Source organism: Perna viridis, chromosome 2 (genome assembly GCF_037379345.1).
Source record: "Perna viridis isolate PV_CMFRI_1.1 ecotype Kerala chromosome 2, ASM3737934v1, whole genome shotgun sequence".
Classification (NCBI taxonomy): domain Eukaryota; kingdom Metazoa; phylum Mollusca; class Bivalvia; order Mytilida; family Mytilidae; genus Perna; species Perna viridis.
The window spans coordinates 67,517,651-67,532,711 of record NC_142446.1 but is presented as its reverse complement, the minus strand read 5'-3'; the positions used below and the strand labels follow the sequence as shown (position 1 = coordinate 67,532,711).

Genomic DNA, 15,061 nt, shown 5'->3' with positions numbered 1-15,061 from the left:
ATATTAATTGTTTCAATATTGTTACATTCATACAAAAGTTGCGTAACACTTCTAGATCCTAGGTAACGAGTAGTCTAATATTCTGTTCAAATGTATGACGTCACAAGATGAGTCATGCTATTGATAAAGTCACAAGTCGTCAAAATTTTTATTAGTAATCGTAGGGCTTTCATTTTATTATTATAACTAATAATATTATTATTATTGTTACAATGTATATATATATTCTTTATTCCAGAAGCAATACAGCTTATAGGACTACAACATGGATAATAATACAATACTATACAGTTAAATTAAGATAAAATGCGGAGCATGACAAACATATTACATATTTAAGAATTTCTAATCTTTTCAGCTAAAAATAAGTATTTTCCAAGGTTATTTAACTCTTTTATATTATTAACAGAGAATAACTGCATCAATTTATAACAAGATGGGCGTCTATAATAATAAGGTTTTAATATATTTTGTACGTATATCAGTATACTTTGAACATTCCAAAACAAAATGATACTCATCTTCAAAACAATTTAGTTGACACATTCTACATATCCTTGCATTTCTATCGATATTATAATATCTTCCAACTTCAGTAGCTAGACTATGTGCGTTTATTCTATATTTGGTTATAACATACTTATATCTGTAATTAATTGGTCTATCAAGATAAAATTGTAAATTGAATCTATCATACATATATCTATAAAAACGACATTTTGGTGAAGTGTCAAAAAAAGCAGTAGCTTGACATATAAATTCATCCACAAGGCGTTGCCTGAATAAAGCAATAAAAACCTTTTCCATAGTTACATTTTGTGCTAACCATACATCATTAAAACCATATTTACACAATAGCTCTCTTATTCTACATGACCAAATCATCTTATGATTTGGCTTTCCATAACTGGAAGCTAACATTTCATTATAACAATCTTTCAACACACAATTTTCTGTTTTTAAAAGCTTTATCCAATATTTCATCATTTTACAGTATCTACTTATATATAGACGGACTCTGCCCAGTTCAAAATATACCATATAATTCGTAGTACTTTTCTTTACGTTTAAAACTCTTTTCAAATAATGCAAATGGAGTGTTTCTATATCTAAAGCTTTGTGATTACCCCATACCTCACTACCGTAATTCAAAATAGGTGTTACATGTGTATCAAATAAGGACAACATTGTCTCTGTGTTGAAATAGTCATCGTGTACCTTGCTGAGTAAATGATAAACAGCTTTCCGTCCTTGATCAGACAATAATTTTTGACTTTCAGTAAAATTACCATTATATTTCAACATAATTCCAAGATATACAAATTCATCACAGATTTCAATAGGGTTTCTATCTATGAACCATTTTTCTTCAGTCTTGACAATACCTCGATGTCTAAATACAACAATTTTAGTCTTTAATAAATTAACATACAAGTTGTATTGGTTTGAACATGTATTAATGACATCAATCATTTTTTGCAACTCTTCTTTACTTTCGCTAAAAATCACTGTATCATCAGCATACATTAGTAGATATAGACTAAGAGCTTGCAACTCGTATGGAATACAATCTTGTTTTATCAATTCTATTTCAATATCGTTTACATACAGTGCATATAAAAAAGGTGATAAAGACTCCCCTTGCATTAAGCCAACATTACACTCAAAGAATTCGGAAAAAGTACCGTTATGTTTAGCACATGACTTCAATTTTGCATACATGGATTTGATTAAATCTAACAATTTACCAGTTATACCTGATCTAGATAATTTGAGCCATAATTTTGAATGGTTAACACAATCAAAGGCTTTTTTGTAGTCAATGAAACAACAATACAACCTTTTTTTGTTTCTTAAAGATTTAGATACGATGGAATGTAGAGCAAATATTGCGTCGTGGGTACCATACCCCGGTCTAAATCCAAACTGCACATCAGTGAGTACACTATGTTCTTCACTCCACTTAGTAAGTCTTGCATTTATTATAGAAGTAAACAGTTTACCTAAGTTTGACACCAGCGATATGCCTCTGTAATTTCCCGGGTCATTAGCATCGCCCTTCTTAAAAATAGGTACTATTGCACATTTTACCCAAAGTTCAGGAAAATGTCTAGTTTCAAGAATAGCGTTAAATAGTTTAAACAAAACTGGTAATATTACGGGTTTACTATTTAAAATGTATTCATTCAAAATATTATCTACACCTGGAGTTTTATTTGTATTCAATCTTTTCACACTCTTCTAATTCCTTACTGGTGAAAGGCAGGTCCAATTCATCATAAATACATGTATTATCAGTGTTACCGCTTTCAGGATTATCTTCATCACTTAAAGTCATCAGTTTTTTAAAATGTTTCATAAACTGATCTGTTGATAAATCGTTATTAATACGCTTCTTCCGTTTTTTAAATTTACCGTAGAATCGTTTTGGGTTGATCTTCTTCATCTTTTGAAACATATCACCTTGTCCGTTTTTATAACGTCGTTTTAATTTATTCTCAATAGTCTTATATTTTTGTTTTTCTAAATTCAATTTAAGTCTGTTTTCATTTGAACGATTTGCGTTGAATCTTTTCAGTGCACTTTTATAGTTTATATAGAGTTCTTTACACTCGTCTGTTATCCACGGTTTATCACGTGTCATATTACATGATGAGTTAGCGTTAGCACAGTTATCACATTTAACAGTACGCCATTCGTTTGTTTTTGTAAATTTTTCAAAAACATCACATAAGAGTTCAGTCATATTCGATACAGCGTCATCGATTTTATCAGGATCAGGAGATATACTTTGACACAGTTCATCAAACTTGTGAGCGTTTGCCAAAAGATCATGGTTTATTTCCTCCCTCGACTCGTCATTCCATCGTATCGTATCATAATTTATCGTTTTACATGAACACTTTGGTTTAGGAACGAAAATTTTCAATTTCAAATCTACCAAAAGCGGAGCATGACAAGAAAAGGTATTAAAATCTCCAACAATAAAGTTGTCTACAATGGAAAATGCATTATTAGATAATAACATATAATCAATAATACTACATCCATTTTTGTTTTGAAATGTATACTTTGAACTTTGATCTCCAAATCGTCCGTTACATATTCTTAATCCAGTAGAAACACACAAATCTAATACACGGCGACCGAATGTATTGGGTGGTTTAAGGTCCTCTGTTGTTCTATCATTTAAAGGTTCTTCATTATCGTAATCAATTAGATCTTCGATCCTATTAACTATATCTATATTCAGATTGTCCTGCACAATAAAGTCCGGCTTGTTACCAACTCGTCCGTTTAAATCACCGATAACGGCTATGTTCCCTAGGGCTGAATAATGTTCAATCTGTTCTTTTAAAGCGTCGAAAACGTCTATTTTGTATTTCGTATAATAAATGTTTTTGTCGGGAGGCATATAAATTGCACAAAAGTATAAATCTTTACCATCATACATTACATTTTGATCAATTCTAAACCATATCATGCAATCAACACAGCAATTTTCGAATTTTAAATATGGATTTAACCATTTTTTATAGAATACAATAACACCGCCGCCGTTGCACTTTTGTCTGGCCACGTATTTCTTTTCATAACCATCTATATCAAATTCTTTAGGACATTTAACCCAGCATTCATTAAAACATACTATATCATTATTGCGCAATATATCTATGAATTCCACACTAGCGAGTTTTTTAACCAGGCCCTTCGAAATATTCCATGAACAAATTTTAATCTTTGAATTATAGATTTCACTTTGGTCACCCTCCGCAACTTCCTATCCCTCCCATAACTTTCCTTCCACGAACAACTTGTCGTCCACAAGATACGCCTTAATTTTTTCCCGTCGCTTCTGAAACAATATAGGAAGAAGTTTTTTCCTTTTTTCTAGAACCTCGGGTGGATATTGCGGACTGATCCCAAGGTTAGAGCCTTTTAAACGATTTGACACTTTCCTAACTAAGTCTCTATCAGTTAATGAATCGAATTTCACGACAATTGGCCTGGGCCTTTCTGCATTCGTTTTCTTCTTCCCTAGTCGGAAGGCACTTTCGATGCGTAACTCGTTTCCCGCGTTTTTAATCTTTAGCATATTCTCGCAAAAATCGAGAATTTGCTCAACACAGTTTTCATCGTTTTTTTCCTTTTGAATTCGATTTTCGGTTTGTGGTCTTTCTGCTTGTGTGTTACCTATCTCCGTGGCATCTCTCTTCTCCTCGCTCTCGTTCGTGTCCATACCGTCGCTCGTCATCGGTTTTTCGACTATACCGAAAAAAAGTAAATTGTTCTTAAAATGTTGCATTTCAACGTCGACAAGTCTATCTTTGACATATTCAACATCTTTATTCATGCATTTGTTTGGTTCTATCGCCTTCGTTAGATTATCTAGTTTACTTTTGATCGATTTTTGCTCATCATGGACATTTGACAAAAACTGGGCGCTCTCTTCTAGAGTACGTATTCTGTCCTTACATTGAGTCAACTCTTTTTCAACGTTTTTGAATTTCGTGTCTACACTATTTATACGTTGCTCTATTGAATCGAGTTTTGTCAGTTTATTTTCGACCCCTTTCAATCTATCATTCATCTCTAAAAGTAATGTTTCGATCCCGGGCGATATTGGTGGTCGAGGGGGAGGCGGCGGGGGAGTGCTTGGAAATTGTGGAAACTGTGGATACTGCTGATATGAAACATTCGATTGTATGGGCGAACTTGTACACTGAAAACCTGAATTCATGGTGTATTGATCGTAATGTGAACGGTTTTCACCGTTTACACAGGCTAATGCTTCACTAATTGTCTTCGATAAAAGTACCTTATCGTTTTTTTGACACTTTCCTTTGTTTCCTTTATTTGTTTTAGCCGGTGGTTTTTGTTGATCTGAACTCGAGCTCCCGCTTGTAATGTTTCCTCTGTCGTTATGTATCTTCTTCTTCCGCTTTTTGGTCATCACTTCATATAAATATTAATCCATAACAATGTCTTTCACTATAAATTATTTACAATTTTCGCGATATTTTTTTCTCTGTTTAAATTTTACTGCCATTTTAATCGCGCATGCCTAAACAACCCTAGACAACTTTACTATAGCACCATTACGAACATATTACTCTGGGTACTTTATATCAAAATTAAATTAGATATATTTTACGATGTCATTGTACATACAATTACTATACATATTCATAGACTGAAGTCTTCAAAGTCGCTAATCGTCAAATATTCTCTGCCACTGATTTTGGCTTGCTTTCGACATTCGAAATGGCACGAATGCGATATTCTCTAAAATCGGGTGACTTCCACTAGAATCTCGCTTCTCTTGATATGATTACTCTTTCGTAACCGTGATTACCCGAATGTTTCTATATTAGTGTTCTCAAAACAACTAGTTACCAGGAAGTGTGGGTAATGCTTTCGTTCCACAAATTTCTCTCAATTTTTTTAGCGATCTTTGGTTGACCAGGGAACCAGACAAGGAACCAGATTAAACAACTGGCAATGACTATATACATGTAGGTCATAGACATTATCAAGGCCCCGATGTATATAAATGTTATAGCTCACATTAAAATGTAGGAATTCTGATTGGATAATAAGACGGGTACATCCCGCTATGTATACGGCTGTAGCCGTATACGTAATACTTTTCATTTTCCCGTGGAGGCCTCATTACAAACAGCCGCTGCTGTTACGCTTCGATTACAAAAATGCGCACAGAGTTTATCATTATTGTTAAACTATATTTTTATCATATTTAAAAAAGGGGAAAGCTTTCGGCACGTGGAATATTAATCAGAAGCCGTGAATGTGACATTATATACCCTGTCTAAGGTCCGAATAACAGGGCCCTGATAATGTTTATGACCTATATTGTCAATTATAACGAGCCACTGTGTCTGAATTGGAAACTTGGTCACATAACAGTAAGTTCAATGTTAACCGATCATTTCACCTTTAAATGTAAACTTTTCGTTCTCATACAAGCAAAAACAGAAAAAGAAAAACACACGTTGAGCACATGTGTATGATATTTAAGAGGTACATTTTGATCTCGTATGAAGCTAGAATTGACGGTAAACACGGCACCGATCAGTAGCATAATGTGGTGTAGTAATTTATAATTATGCAAATCACATGCAAGCGTAAAGTATTAAAATTACGAATGCAAGAAGTCGCTAACAATACTAGCGACTTAAAAATGATAATATTAAGAAATACTAAAGCAACAAACAAACAAAACTCCTATTAAAAATTCAGACACAGAAAATGAAAACAAAAAAAATAATAATAAAATAGGCATGAAATCGGTACATAAAGGAACGAAAAGAATAATTTTGATAAAATCTAGTATATATCTAATCGATTAAAGTATTAAAATAGTATACCATAATAAATTAAAATCAATATGTAAATGAATTGAAAATTGTATTGCTGTTTTTACCCTACCGGGGCACCTGGTCCATACTCTTATTTTTACTTCTATTTCTTTGTATGTGTTATTTTGGTTATTTCATGTTCTTTGTTGTGTGTGCCTGTTTTCCCTGTCTAGTCTTTATCATTGGATTTTATTTTTTTGATTTCTGCTGGAATCTTCGTCTCCTTAATTACTCTTTTGAATGTTTCGCTTGCTTTTGCTCCTATCATTCAGATTTCACTTTATGTAGTATAATCTGATGGCATGGATACACATTATGTTATAAATAAACGACTTCGTTCATAATAAAGGTGAACTTCGGTCAAATGGCGCAATGTCGTAGACACAGCAATAGGAGCCAAGGGAAGAAAAACTTGAATTGATTACTACAAAGATTTATGAAAGGATAAAGTATCATGGAAGCATTTAAGATATCTTTATGTTCGAAGATGAATTTATACACAATTATTACCGGTCTTATTTCTTGTAAATTTAAAAATCCTTTTTTTGTCTATTGAAAAAACATAATACCAGTTTCCACCAAATTCGACACAAATGGCGAATTTGAAAGTTGTCTATTCCTTGAATGTCATACACCACATACTTGATTTGTTTTATACGGGTCTCCTGTTAAGGAAAGCGTTTCCACTAAACCAGGAAATAGTTATATACAGATATTGCATCTATTGATTAAAAAGACGAATACCGATGTATCTTTAAAATGTTGAAAGAAAATCACCCCCTGCTAACTGCGAGAATTTAATATGCATTGTTTGTATAGTTGTCATGAACGCCAAAAACTCGTCTAGTGTGATTTAGATAAGGCATCATAACGACATATCCTGTTACGCAATACATGTACTACTTGATTTTAGGACTTCCCTTTTGTCTGGCAAAATGGTGCCATCAACGGTTATACATGTATTAATCATCTTTATGGGGTCAGCTTGGGTCATCAGGATTAAAATCAGCGACGTCATTATGTGATACATGATATAAAGGACACAACCCTCCGCCCCCCCCCCCCTTGTTTGACGTTTCTCATATTTACGTATTTTTCACAGGGGCCTAACCCAACAACACCCGACGCTGCTACCATAAGTCAAATATTCGAATTTGAAGTCTACTGCTGTCCATTGATACAATCAGAGAGTAAACCAGTCTGTCCAGTTGGGAATGTGAACAAAGGTATGTTGAAAAAAAGTAGAAAGTAGTTTGACCCTTTGCATTTGATTTGATTACATTTGATGACGTGCAAAGTTTTCAAATTTTGAGCAAGGGAAGTAACCTTCCAACCCGAAAGACTGGTTTATTCTCCACGCGTTACGGGTACAGTAAACTACCATACAATTTAATTCTTTATTCCAACGTGTAATGCTCTATAATTATACTTCAAAATGGACACAACCAAACTGTAAAACGTTAAGAGTACCTATTGCAATAGTTTTGGACTTTTCATCTCAGTTGGCATCCTTTTAGTACGCAGGCGTGTTTGACAATACTAAGCAAAGAATCATGCTGGAAGGGCAGTATTATTGGTGCAATCGCATAAAGAACAATCTTCGTTTAATAAGACTTTTCACGATACAGCCGATTTAACACTGAAGGCATAGGGTTACAATGACTGTAGAGAGTTGTTTTTTTAGATTGCACTTTATCTGCCTGTTGCCCAACCTTATCTTGTTGGTCCCCGGAAACTTTTCAAGTTACACACACGTACACAAAGAATATATCTGCTTATAATGTTAAAGTGACATGTTCTAAATAGTAAAATGTATGAACTTTTTTCCAGTTTGTACGCTATTATCATTTTCTAGATTCTGTACTGATATTTATGGCAAGCCAAAGTTAATAAAAATGCCTATTTATTAATATTTATAAATAATTATAGATATTTATAATTCAATTATAAATATTTTTCATTGAATTATAAATATTGATAAATGAATTATAAATATTTATAATTCAATCCGAAGTGGACAAAAATGCCTATTTACAAATATTTATAAATAATTATTAATATTTATAATTGAATTATAAATATTTATAAATAAATTATAAATATTTATAAATAAATTATAAATATTTATAAATAAATTATAAATATTTATATGAATTATAAATATTGATAAATGAATAATAAATATAAGACAATTATTAATATTTATAATTCATTTATCAATATTTATAATTCATTTATAAACATTTATAATTGAATTATGAATATTTATAAATAACATCATCATTATAAATATTTACAAATGAATTATAAATATTAATAAATGAATTATAAATATTTGTAAATATAAGACAATTATTAATATTTATAATTCATTTATAAATCTTTATAATTCATTTATAAATATTTATAATTGAATTACAAATTTTTATAATTATTTATAAATATTTATAAATAGACATTTTTTTCCACTTTGGCTTGCCATAGATATTTCGTGGGAATATTTTCGATTTAGTGAGTTGGATCATGATCAATTAAATTATGCTCAATTTTATTGTTTTTGAACAAAATAGTGTTGTTATTATGCGAGTTACGCACTTTTATGATAAATTCCATTTGGCGTTAATTGCAGATATGAATAATTTTGCGTTATGAATCCCCGTTTCTGCACAAGTTTTAGTCACGTGACTGTCATGTGATCAGTATGCTTTATATAGCCGTTAAATTAGTTCGGTCACAGTGGCTATTGCTACGAATATATCTTTAGTAATAGCAATTAATAGCACAGATTTTGATATTTTCCCTGGTCTGTTGGAATTTTGAAGTAGAAAAAAATATTTTGTATTTTCGAAACGCTTCCATGTTTTATTGTTTTTTTTTATTTTTTATTGTAGTTAATCAAATCAACAAGTGATAATGTATCAATCTATGAAAAGAGATTTCAAACAAATAAACTGGATACGCATTAACTTTCGTAGTATTATTTTATAGCCATTACATCATCAACAAATCTAAAACATGGATGAAGAAGAAAAACGTCAACGGAAGTTCACTGAAAAAGGACTTTCTTACCAGCTTGACATTAGACAAAGTGAAAGGTCAAAACAATTAAAGACACTTAACGATCTTTGGGCAAATAAGATGATCAATTACATCGGTTGAGAAATATTGAGGAAGTGAAACCCGTGTACGCAGAATGGCTTAAAGCATACGAGAGGATTCTAGTTTTGAACGAGGATTATCAGAGATTAATTCAAAGCCCCGAATATGCAAATATAGACAATTTCTGGTTTCAAGAAAGAAACAAAAACTTTATAGCCTTTAATCAAAATGCTCAACAGTGGTTTTCTCTCAATACTGTGACAGCACCTGGCTTGTGGCTAGAGCCAACAGTTTAAAAGAAAAACGAAAAATTGAAGAAGAAAAACTGTCACTTAAGATTAAGGAGGAAGAGCTTCAGATTAAAACAGAGTTAGAAATGAGTGCAGCAAATTCCGAGGATTATAGAGGATCTTGATAAAAGCATATTAGAAGATCAACAGTTAAAGGAAAGCTTACTGAAGGAAAACACTGAAAGTAAAATCAGGGACAGTGTGATAAAATTTGAAAAAAAAACAGAAGTCAAGAAAACGATTTTATTAAACACTGAATCACAAGAATGGCTTCCGAGGAAAGCATCAGAGTTAAATGAAAACAGTGACAATCATGTTAGTATTATAAGCGTCAATATTACTAGAGAGCTTAATAAACCAAAGGCAGATATTCAAAGTTTGATGGAAATCTTATGAATTACCGTTCATTTATTAGACAATTTGAAACACGTGTTTTAGCTAACATAGACTCTTATCAAGAAAGATTAAACTATGTTTTTCAGTATACCATAGGAGAACCTCATCGAATCGCTAAGGAGTTTTCATATTTAAATTCTGAAGCCGGATACAACGCATCGATAAAGGAGTTCGAGGAGAGATGTGGTGATGCTGATATTCTTGCTCATTCTTATGTTAAAAGAGCATTGGATTGGCCGATAATCAATCAAGATGATGGGAGAGCTCTTGATGACTATTCTATATTTCTAACTGAGTGTAACTGTGCAATTGAAAACGTTGAAGCAGCTCGAATCCTGAAATATTCAGAGAACCTGAAATTACTTGTGAAAAAACTGCCTTTTTACTTGCACGAAAAATGGCGGAACATTGCATTTGAAAGTAGAACATCAACTCGTCACCTTTGGCCAACTTGTACATTTCGTTAGAAAGGAAGCCAAGAAGGCTGTGGATCCAATTTTTGGACGGGAGGTTATCAGCAAGAGCGTATCAGGTAGTGCAAGTAATAAAAGGCCGGGAAAACCGAACAGCGTTCATGAAACAAGAAAGAACTTTTCGACAGTGATTCAAAATCAAGAAAACGACAAAGTATTAGAAGCACCAAAAAGCAGTTTCAGAATAGCATTCAACAAACCATACTTATTTTGCAAAGGAACTACGCACTCGTTAGACGTTTGTAGAAATATTCTAAAAAATGATTTAGAGGAGTGTTATAAATTCTTGAAATTTAAAGGACTGTGTTTTGCATGCTTGAAGTCAGGCCATCAGAAATCGATATGTCAACATAAATTAGTGTGCTCAAACTGTCAAAGATTGCATCCAACAATTCTGCATGTTAATCCTTCTCAAACAGACAAAGGCCAGAGAACCGTACAAACTCTTCAAGTGCTAATGATCCTACAAATGTAACAGCATCTGCTACACATACGGGGGCTGGTAATACTCACAATGCGCTCCAAATAGGTTCAGTAAGAATAAAGTCAATTCACAGTGACAAGTTTATTGAAACGTACGCATTTCTAGATTGTGGTAGCACGGTTACATTCTGTTCAGAGAATATACTTAGGTCACTCAATGTCGAAGGAAAAAATACAAAAATAAAATTACTTACCATGGGACAAGAACATTTAGTAGATTGCTATTCAGTTTCTAATTTAGAATTATGTAGTTTGAATGGAGATAACTGTTTTCGTTTGCCACCAATTTTCGCCAGACCTTCCTTACCCCGTCTGTAGAAATGATGTGATTTCAGTTAAGGATATTCAAGTATGGCCACACTTACGCGATGTTTCATTGGACAGAATCGACAGTGAGGTTAGATTATTGATTGTTATAAATGTTCTAAAGGCTATGGAACCATGGGATGTAATTGCAAGTATAAACAACAGCCCATTTGCAGTGAAGACATCATTAGGATGGGTAATGAATGGACCACTTAATACTTCAAGCAGTGAAATTACTGAATTAACCACACTTATTTCGGTAAATAAGATAGACGCACAAGTAGCTCCTTCATTGGAAGATCAGATACCTAATTAATTCAGTTTTGATTTTAGTGAATCAAACGTCGATCGTTGACAATCGATATGAATAGGAAGATAAACAATTTCTAGATATCGTTTCGAAAACAGCGATAACTGAAGATAGACATTATATTATAGACTTGCCCTTCAAATCGAAGGAAGTTATCATGCCTAACAATCGTAGACAAGCCGAACAGAAGTTTACATTTCTGTCAAAGCGATTTCAAAAGGATGAGAATTACTATACAGCTTTCATGGATAAAGTGATTAATAAAGGATATGCGATAAGTGCCAAAGAATGATTTGGCCATAGATGATGGATGAGTGTGGCATTTGCCACACCACGGAGTCTTGCACCCTAGAAAGAAGAAACTTAGAGTTGTTTTGGATTGCTCTTCAAAGTTCCAAGGCAAATCAATTAATGATCAGCTTTTGCAAGGCCCAAACATTACAAACTCTCTTATAGGAACGCTTATAAGGTTCAGACAGGATGAGATAGGAATAATGGAAGACATTGACATCATGTTTTATCAAGTGCATGTGCGCGCTAAAGATAGAAATTTTCTACATTTTCTTTGATGGAAAAGTGGTGATACTTCTATTCCGCCGACAGAATTTTACATACCTGTGCAACTTCTTCGCCCAGTTGTGCTGACTTCGCTCTCAGGAAAACAACACTGGATTCTCAAGGTCATTTCGATGCTGATGTCATTCGAACAGTTCTGAGGAATTTCTTTGTGGATGATTGTTTAAGAGCAGTTAGTAACTCAAGTGATGCTGTAAATCTGATAAAGAATCTTCAAGCACTTCCGGTGGATTTAGAAATGCAAAATAGATATCAAATAGCGTCGATGTCATGAAAAATATACCAATTGATGAACGTGCTACAAATGTTAAGAACCCGGATCTTAATTGTGACACTTTGCCAATCGATAGGGCACTTGGTGTACAATGGAGTGTTGACATTGATGCATTTTGCTTCAAAATTTCTCTTAAAAGTCGTTCAATCACAAGAAGAGGAATTGTATCTATGATAAGCAGCGTTCATAATCCGCTTGGGTTTATAGGACCACTAACTCTTATTGGCAAAATGATTTTACAAGAATTTTGTATAATGAAGTTAGGATAGGATGATCTTATTCCTCATGCGCTGGCCATGCAATGGGAACAGTGGTATAAGGATCTCAGTCAGTTATCAGACTTTAAAGTTTCGCGTTGCCTGAAACCTCTTGATTTTGGACCAATTGTATCTGCGCACTTTCATACATTTTCTGACGCAAGTGAGACAGGCTATGGATCAGTAACTTACCTGCGACTCGAAAATGAACATCAAATGATTCATTGTTCCTTTGTTATTGACAAAACAAGAGTGGCACCATTGAAGCAAATTTCTATTCCTAGGTTGGAACTGACTGCAGCTACTGTCGCTGTCAGAACAAGCAAAATTTACTACATGAATTGGACATTCATATTGATCGCTTAGTATTTTGGACAGATATTGTATCAGTTCTCAGGTATATTTAGAATGAAGATGCTTAATTTTAGACATTTGTAGCGAACCGATTAGCTGTCATACATGAGGGTTCAGAAATTGGCAACTGGAAATATGTGAATACTAAGCCAAATCCAGCAGACTATGATTCAAAAGGATTAATCTCTTCTGAGCTTCAGAAACTAAATTGTATTGAACCACCTGAATTTCGGTGGAAAGATGAGGACGCCTGGCCAGTTAATATTCAAGAACAAAAAAACAATATGCGCAGAAGATCCTGAAATAAAAAAAAGTGTTTTGTGTTGAACACCAGACACAAAACAAAGATGATTTAGTTCCTATGCAGAGAATAATTGAATATCACTCTTCGTGGTTATCATTAAAACGTAACATAGCATGGCTTCTAAGAATACGAAGTACATTATTAGCCCGTGTTAGAAAGAGATTGAAACACAGAGAAATTGATACAATTGTTAATTCTGGTCGATTTTCTCTTCAAGAATTAACAGATGCTGAAAATGCTATTGTTGTTTACGTTCAAAGATGTGAATTTCCAGGTGAGATAGACGCACTGAAAGTAGGTGAAAGCAATGTCAAACAGAAAACCACCATTCGAAAACTCGATCCATTCATAGAGGATAACCTCCTGCGAGTGGGAGCTTACTCGAAGCAAGGATGCCGGAATACAATAGACATCCGGTCATACTTCCAAAAAAAAGTAGAAAAAAAAACACCACATCGTCGACTTGATTCTCCGACAAATTCATATTGATTCTTAGCATAGTTGTAGAAATCACGTTTTGGCCTGCCTATGTGAGAAATATTGGTTGATTAATGCGCAAGCAGCAATACGAAGACTTTTTTTAAAATGTGTTGTATGTCGCCGTTTAAGTGTACCTTTAGGAGAACAGAAAATGGCTAACTTACCACAAGATTGGATAACACCTGATGATCCCCCTTTTTCTTGTGTAGGAGTTGATTATTTTGGTCCTTTTGCAGTAAAGCTACGAAGAAGTAGGGTTAAACGTTATGGAGTGATATTTACTTGTTTGGCAACCTGAGCGATATACATCGAAGTTGCACAACGTTGGATACCAGCTCATATATAAATGTCTCAAGGCGATTCATAGCTCGACGAGGGCAGGTGAAAAGGATTCGCTTGGACAACGGCTCAAATTTTGTAGGCGCAGAACGCGAGTTAAAGGCAGCTTTAAATGAATGGAATTTCGATCAAATCGAAAACGCAATGATTCAAAGTAACATTGATTGAAAGTTTAATCCTCAATCTAGTTCACACTTCGGAGGTGTTTGGGAGAGGCTTTTCAAAAGCATTCGCAAGTGGCGGGGGACCTTAGAAAAGGGGGTACTAGGGCATTATCTGCCATTTTTGTTAATTTTACACATGAAAATGACAAATTTTCCATTAAAAAAAGGAGGACTGTCAACCCCCTGCACCACCCCTGGATCAGCCACTGAACAAATAGCATCAATCAAATTGCATTTTCATGTCCAAAACATGAACACAGAACACAGAACACAACCCAATAATTAAGCATTTAAATGCAATTGCCACAATTAACTACAATCAACAAACTGCCCAAGTACTATTATACATGTAACAAGGTATCTTCAAATCGAATCAACTAAACTCACTCAATGTTCTTCAAAACCAATATAATACAAAGAGTAAAATAAAACTTTGAAATACAAAAAGGTTTAACATGTAGAAATGTTTGAAGTGCCAATACAAAAAATGAAAAGTAAGTAAATGTAAAAATAAAAATCATAAAAACCTTATTTACTGGTTATACTGCTTTCAATTACTGGTGTTCAAACATCACG

At 33.5% G+C, this 15,061-nt stretch overlaps 1 protein-coding gene across 11 annotated transcripts in view; it reads right to left on the bottom strand.

Annotated features, from left to right (window-relative positions):
* The window catches only part of LOC148626609 (beta-1,4-mannosylglycolipid beta-1,3-N-acetylglucosaminyltransferase brn-like), a 78,289-nt gene that overhangs the window by 29,602 nt on the left and 33,626 nt on the right, over positions 1-15,061 (bottom strand). Inside the window, exon 3 of one of the 11 annotated variants that reach the window (XM_088570773.1) lies at positions 12,353-13,154. The exons of 8 other annotated variants lie outside the window; for them this stretch is intronic. In XM_088570773.1, coding sequence (XP_088426899.1) covers positions 12,353-12,422 — 70 coding nt within the window. In that variant the 5' untranslated portion in view covers positions 12,423-13,154. Of the gene's footprint in view, positions 1-12,352; positions 13,155-13,175; positions 14,224-15,061 lie in introns of those variants that run through there. 2 more of the 11 variants (XM_088570768.1, XR_015920124.1) reach the window with 2 other exon arrangements.